This window comes from Podarcis filfolensis, assembly GCF_964270895.1.
Source record: "Podarcis filfolensis genome assembly, chromosome: 8".
Lineage (NCBI taxonomy): Eukaryota > Metazoa > Chordata > Lepidosauria > Squamata > Lacertidae > Podarcis > Podarcis filfolensis.
In genome coordinates this window covers 87,251,601-87,258,621 of record NC_139611.1, presented here as the reverse complement: position 1 = coordinate 87,258,621, position 7,021 = coordinate 87,251,601, and the positions used below count along the sequence as shown (strand labels likewise).

The 7,021-nt window shown below is 47.3% G+C and overlaps 1 protein-coding gene and 1 long non-coding RNA gene across 4 annotated transcripts in view; one reads left to right on the top strand and one right to left on the bottom strand.

Moving 5' to 3' along the window:
- Positions 1–1,225: 1,225 nt before the first annotated feature.
- LOC310769151 lies at positions 1,226–2,757 on the top strand. The gene is made up of 3 exons (XR_014551449.1): positions 1,226–1,355; positions 1,565–2,011; positions 2,697–2,757. It is a non-coding gene; the product is annotated as an uncharacterized lncRNA (long non-coding RNA).
- ACP7 (acid phosphatase 7, tartrate resistant (putative)) overlaps positions 1,629–7,021 on the bottom strand; it is a 31,927-nt gene continuing 26,534 nt past the window's right edge. For all 3 annotated transcript variants that reach the window (XM_083627571.1, XM_083627572.1, XM_083627570.1), the window contains exons 13-15: positions 4,367–4,504; positions 2,568–3,802; positions 1,629–2,095 (exon numbers count right to left, since the gene is read on the bottom strand). In XM_083627571.1, coding sequence (XP_083483697.1) covers positions 3,737–3,802; positions 4,367–4,504 — 204 coding nt within the window. In that variant the 3' untranslated portion in view covers positions 1,629–2,095; positions 2,568–3,736. The remainder of the gene's footprint in view (positions 2,096–2,567; positions 3,803–4,366; positions 4,505–7,021) is intronic.

Below are 7,021 nucleotides of genomic sequence, written 5' to 3'. Positions count from 1 at the left end.
ACCGCTGAAACCCAGGCTTTCTAAATCCTGATTTTCACTGCTACAATTTTGTGAAGGTCCTGTGTGAGTGCCTGGAGGCAGTTGGAGGATGGATAGCAGCTAACGGATTGAGGTTGAATCCTGACAAGCCAAAAGTAGTCTTTTGGGGGGATGAGGTGGAAAGGTGTGGGGGCCTCCCTGGTTCTGAATGGGGCAACTGTGTCCCTGAAGGACCAGGTGCGCAGCCTGGGAGTCATTTTGGACTCACAACTGTCCATGGAGGCACAGGTCAATTCTGTGTGCAGGGCAGGTGTCCACCAGCTCCATCTGGTACGCAGGATGAGACCCTCCCTGCCCGCAGACTGTCTCGCCAGAGTGGTGCATGCTCTGGTTATCTCCCACTTGGACTACTGCAATGTGCTCTATGTGGGGCTACCTTTGAAGGTGACCCGGAAACTACAACTAATCCAGAATGCGGCAGCTAGACTGGTGACCGGGGGCGGCCACCGAGACCACATAACACCGGTCCTGAAAGACCTACATTGGCTCCCAGTACATTTCCGAGCACAATTCAAAGTGTTGGTGCTGACCTTTAAAGCCCTAAACGGCCTCAGTCCTGTATACCTGAAGGAGCATCTCCATCCCCATTGTTCAGCCTGGACACTGAGGTCCAGCTCCAAGGGCCTTCTGGCGGTTCCCTCATTGCGAGAAGCCAAGTTACAGGGAACCAGGCAAAGGGCCTTCCTGGTAGTAGCACCCACCCATGAGATGTCAAAGAGATAAACAACTACCTGACGTTTAGAAGACATCTGAAGGCAGTCCTGTTTAGGGAAGTTTTTAATGACTGATATTTTAATGGAGGGGTCAGCAAACTTTTTCAGCAGCGGACTGGTCCACTGTCCCTCAGACCTTATGGGGAGGCAGACTGTATTTTGAAGGGGGGGAAATGAACAAATTCCTATGCCCCACGAATAACCCAGAGATGCATTTTAAATAAAAGCACACATTCTATTCATGTAAAAACAAGCTGATTCCCGGACCATCTGGGGGCCGGATTGAGAAGGCAATTGGGCCAGATCCGGGCCCCGGGCCTTAGTTTGCCTACCCATGTTTTAATGTATTTTTAATCTTCTGTTGGAAGCCACCCAGAGTGGCTGGGGAAACCCAGCCAGATGGGCGGGGTACAAATAATAAATTATGATGATGTCAAAACCGTGGTAAAATGCACTAATACAGGCTAGTTTGTGCCTTATGTGAACATCCTGAGTGTCATCTTTTTAGAGGTGACCGATCTGTCTTCTTAGGTTTCAGTATATCTTGGCTTGAGCAGGTAGTTATAGAATCAAAGAACTGTAGATTTGGAAGGGACCCCAAGGGTCATCTATACAGTGGTACCTCGGGTTACATACGCTTCAGGTTACACACTCCGCTAACCCAGAAATAGTGCTTCAGGTTAAGAACTTTGCTTCAGGATAAGAACAGAAATCAGGCTCCGGCGGCACAGCGGCAGCAGGAGGCCCCATTAGCTAAAGTGGTGCTTCAGGTTAAGAACAGTTTCAGGTTCGAATTAAGTACTTAACCTGAGGTACCACTGTACAAGCAACTGTTTCTGGTTGCTGAATTTAAAAAAGAACTGTAGTATTCTGGGCTTCCCTTTTTTCAAACTTTTATTCAAGTAATTGCTTTCTCGTGGGGGGGGGGGAACAAGATTGTCTCTGTCCTGCGCTACAGGAAAACACAATTCACACCTGATTATTGCGTAGATGACAGCAATTCCCATGGCTCTTAAGTCTTTCAAAAAGCTTGCGGCTGCACGTCATTCACAACCTGCCATTTGATAATATTAATTTCACCTGCAAATCTGCGGAGTGACAAGACTTCCTTTCACTTTCTGCTCGGTCATGTTCTTAGTAGAGATGCGAATCAAACACCTGCCTCGGGTCTTGTGCTTCCAGAGAGGAAGAGCGGTTGGCTGAGGAGCAAGCGAGGGAAAAGACTGCACCGATGAAGGGAGAAAAAATCCCTGGTTGTGGTTGCTGAAGTGGAGAATGCAGAGAGGGCAGGAAAGACACCAAAGCAGGATCCTACCCATGGTAGGGCGGGTTGCATTTTTCAACTTCCAACTTCCAAAAATGAGGGGTGCTAAAAAGTTGCCAACAAAGGTCCATATAGTAAAAGCTCTGGTTTTCCCAGTAGTGATGTACGGAAGTGAGAGCTGGACCATCAAGAAGGCTGATCGCCGAAGAATTTATGCTTTTGAATTCTGGTGTTGAGAGTCCCATGGACTGCAAGAAGATCAAACCAATCCATTCTGAAGGAAATCAGCCCTCAGTGCTCACAGGAAGGACAGATCCTGAAGCTGAGGCTCCAAGACTTTGGCCACCTCATGAGAAGAGGAGACTCCCTGGAAAAGACCCTGATGTTGGGAAAGATTGAAGGCACAAGGAGAAGGGGACGACAGAGGATGAGATGGTGGGACAGTGTTCTCGAAGCTACCAGCATGAGTTTGACCAAACTGCGGGAGGCAGTGGAGGACAGAAGTGTCTGGCGTGCTCTGGTCCATGGGGTCACGAAGAGTCGGATACGACTAAACAACAAACAAAAAGTTGTAACGTGGCTTTGTTAGGATTATGGTGTTCCGTTCCACCTAAACAGATGCGTGGAGCTATTGTATGTCACATGTCTGTTTACATTCCAGCACAGCTTGCTGGGAACAGACATGTTTTTCTTTTGTCCTGATGCTGAATAAACGCCTGTAAATATGCTTACATCTGCCTCTGTCCGCCACTTCCGTTGTGAAGAGTTATTCACTCTGCTGATTAGAAGGTGCTCAGTCTCTAAAGGTTTCTGAGGCTTGAGTCGCTGACTGATACTGTTCTGAGAACCAGAGTTCGCCCGGCTGCCGACTGGAGCCAGCTGAGGGCCTGCCAAATGCCCCCGTCTCCCCGGACAGGCTTGGGAGCTCCAGATGTATTTTGGTTTAATTAATACTACTTAGTGTTGCTTGGTAAGCAGATTGTGTGCAGAATTGCATAGCAATCATTAAAAATGATTTCCAAGTCCTTGCAGTTACATTATATATTAATTTTCTATTCTTATTATTATGGTTATTTTCAGAAGGTGAAATTTAAATTCTTCACTTTTCCAAAAGCAGTTTATGTGCTTCTTCATCCAACGTAGACTAACCAGGCTGAATGTTGCCCAGTCACAAAAATCATAGCAGATTTGAATTCCTCACACCCCACAGCATAATTTTAAGACCCCTCACTGGAGAGATTTGCAAAAATAAAGCTGAGCCCCTTATAATGGCCTGCCCTGCTACCCGCGGCTGCCTTGGTGACCTTCCTGAGCTCAAATCCAAAAGAGAAAATGCTACTTTTCATAACAGGAGAACCTAATGGGGTGAGACAACGAAAATGAGGGCTATCGATGATGATGATGTCTGTGCTTTGCCTTCCCAGCTGGGGGCAGCAACTTTTCTGAATACCAGTTGCTGGAAACCACAGGAAGGGAATCTTGCAAGATTCCCTCTGAGGCACCGGCTGGACCGCTGCAAGAAGAGGGTGCTGGAATAGATGGGCTGTTGGCCTGATCCCCTCGCTGTGATCATCTGATGTTCTTACTGCTTCTGGGACTCGTGGGGGAAATGACTCTGGTGGCTTCCTCTTCTTCCTGCGTTGAAAGCTGGTTGTCACAAGGCAAAGGCCCCAGACGCCATCTAGACCAGGAAGGGAACAGGGAGGTCACCAAGGACCTGCTAGTGCCAGGCTTCTGGGCCGTGCAGTTCTTTGATCAGCCAAATCCCGTCCACGACCTTCCCACTCTGAAAAGCAAAGAGAGAGAGTGAGAGAGTGTGTCTTTGGGGTTAGGGTCCCTCCAGGAAAAGCTGTACAACCTGGCTGCAGTTTGCACACCTGGTTCAAATATAGGGCTTTGCAGAAACATTATTATTAGCAGTAGTAGTATTAGTATGTACCACCTGTTCTTCCAAGGAGCTCAAGGCAATGCACATGGTTCTTCATCCTCACAGCAGCCCTGTGAGGTAGGTTAGGTTAAGAGACAGTGACTGGCTCAAGGTCACCCAATGAGCTTCATGGCTGAGTGGGGATTCGAACCCTGGTCTCCCAGGTCATAGTCCATCGCTATAACCATTGCGCCACCCTGGCTCTCAATATGATACTGGAAACAATTGCAGGGGCCAGACACATCTGGGAGTCCCAATTAGTAAACGTTAGACATTTCTTGAACAATTTTTTTGTGTCTGGAGCAGGGGAATGGGATCATGGGGGATCCAGCGGGTATGAATGGCTCCTGAGGCCGCAGCTGAGCTGCACTGGAAACCTCTGCATTCTGCATCGCTCTTTCGCAGGACTTAAACGCTGCCTACCTGGTCGTCCGACACTTGTTCCAGCCAAACGTGAGTCCTGTTCATGATCTGCATGTGGGTGTAGCCATAATCCTCAATCCGCACGGCGCTCCATTCTCGTGGGTCCGGGACAAAGGGGTCATGTCGCTCTCTGCAGCCCTGGTGGGGTGAGGAAGGAAGAGGCTCAAAGGCTGGGCAGCTTAGAGTTTTCCACAGTGCACAGCTTCTTCAGGCTTTGCCAACCTGGTGCCCTCCAGATGGGAGTTGCAGTCCTAAACATTTGAAGGGCACCCGGTTGGGGAGGGCTGGCCGAGCTGCACAACAGAGAACCCAGGGGTTCTCAAACATTCTCGGGCCTCCCTGATTCCATAAACTCATCCCCAGTGCCTCCTACCCTATAAGTGCATTATTCAGAATAGCGGTTTGCATGCCCCGCTAAGGAAGATAATAAATAACACAATGCAATCCAAATCAGGAATTATTATTTGCGCATTAATTCAAAATCCAATTAAAACCGAATGGCAGGTGAAGATGATGGAGTTTATGGAGCTGGCTGACCTCACCGGGAGAATCCGCGACCAGAAAGAAGAGGAACACCAAGAAGATTGGAAGAAATTTAAAGACTATTTGAATAAATATTGTAATATTAAAGATATGTAATCACCTGAAAGAATCAATTAGGCCTAGGATTAAATTGGGATTAAATAAATAAATAAGAAAACATACGATAAGAAAAGTTGGGAAATATAATTATGGCTGTGATATGGTTTTATGAAATAATGATATTGGAAACTGCTATATATAATTACTAAGAAACTCAGATGGAAGAGATTTGAGGAAGTCAAGTAATATGTTTATGAAGATGGATTTTGATTAATTGGTATGAGCTTTCGTGTGCATGCACACTTCTTCAGAAGTGTGCATGCACACGAAAGCTCATACCAAGAACTAACTTAGTTGGTCTTTAAGGTGCTACTGGAAGGAAAAAATTTTTTTGACTATGGCAGACCAACACGGCTACCTATCTGTAACTTTGATTAATTGATTAAGCTTATGTGGTGATTTGATGTATTTTATGTTTTATGTTCTTTTTTCTTTTTCCGTTTCATTCTTTTTCCTTTATTATTGTTGGCTTTTTCTTCTGTTATGTCTATGTATGGAAAATAATAAATATTATTATATATATAAAAAATCCAATTAAAACCATTTAGTTTAATTAACTGAAGAAATTTGATGACCTTGATCCAGTGATACAATGTTTTCAAAGATTGGCAATCATTTACCCTCCCAGTAGCCCTGCCTCTCCCCACAAGGGATGCCCATTTTAGAAAATCCTGCCCTAACCCCTTCCAGTTGCCTAGGCTTTCTTTCTCCCTCCCCTCACTGTGTATCTGGAAACTGCTCAGACAGGGGGAGAGAGCAAGGTGGCACTCTCTGACCTGCAGAGCCCGACTTGCGTTGTGATAGCGATCACAACCAGGGAACCATTCAGTACTTAGGAATGGGACCGTGGGTCAAAGTTGGAGCCCATGGGTTGCATTCAGAAGGTCCCAGGTTCAATTGGGTGGCATATCCAGTTTGAAGGCTACCAGGCGGAAGCATAGCTGTCAACTTACAGATTTGAAAGTAAGGGGCCAGCAGCCTCGAAAATAAGGGACCAGCAGCCAGAATAAGGGATTTTCCGGGCACAGGTATGTTCAACTTCTGAGCCCCTCCGAGCCAAAGGCAGAAAGCCCAGCCAGCAGCCAAACGAAGCCTCAAGCGGTGGTTCCCACAGCGCAGCGACCCGGCAAAGGGGATGCAGCAAGGAAAACCACCGTCACCTCTCCGCTGGGAAGCGCTGAGCAAAGGCGAGTCCCCAGGCAACGCGGCCAATTTGATCGGCACAAGGCATGCAAGCTCCACCCCCCAGTTGTTCTTAGACTCCTTATTGGGTGAGCAACGCAGCCAAGCAACACAGTTGGAGCCTCCCTCCCTGGCTGGCAGGGAGGGAGGGAGAGGAGCTGCTTCCTTTGAAACCCGGGAAATTGAAGGGACATCATCAATAAGGGACAGCAGCGGGGCACGGCGCTGGGATAAGGGAGTTTCCCGCCAAATAAGGGACGGTTGACAGCTATGGATGGAAGGTGATGGCAAAGGCTGCTCTCTGCTTGAAATCTTGGAGACCAGGGACCAGCGGGAGGAAACAACACTCTCCCTCATAACACTAGAACTCGTGGACATCCCATGAAGCCAAATGTTTCAGGACAAACAGATAATAATAATAAATAATAATTTATACCCCGCCCTCCCCAACCAAGACTGGGCTCAGGGCAGCTAACACCAGGTATAAAAACAATTGATTAAAATACAACTTAAAAACAAGATTAAAATACGACATTAAAATGCAGCCTCATTTCAGCAGAAACTCAAAAACTTTTTGGGGGATGAAAACGTCAAGTCTTCACCAAGGCCAACCATCCAGACTGGTCCTACGTGGGCCAGAAAAAAGCCAGGGAAGTCCCCAGATAGGAGTTCCATCACAGAAGGAGAAAGGAAAAAGGAAAGAGGGGGAGGGGATCAAGTTGATTCCAAGCCAAAGGCCAGGCGGAACAACTCTGTCTTACAGGCCCTGCGGAAAGAAATCAGATCCTGCAGGGCCCTGGTCTCATGAGGCAGAGCGTTCCACCAGCCGGA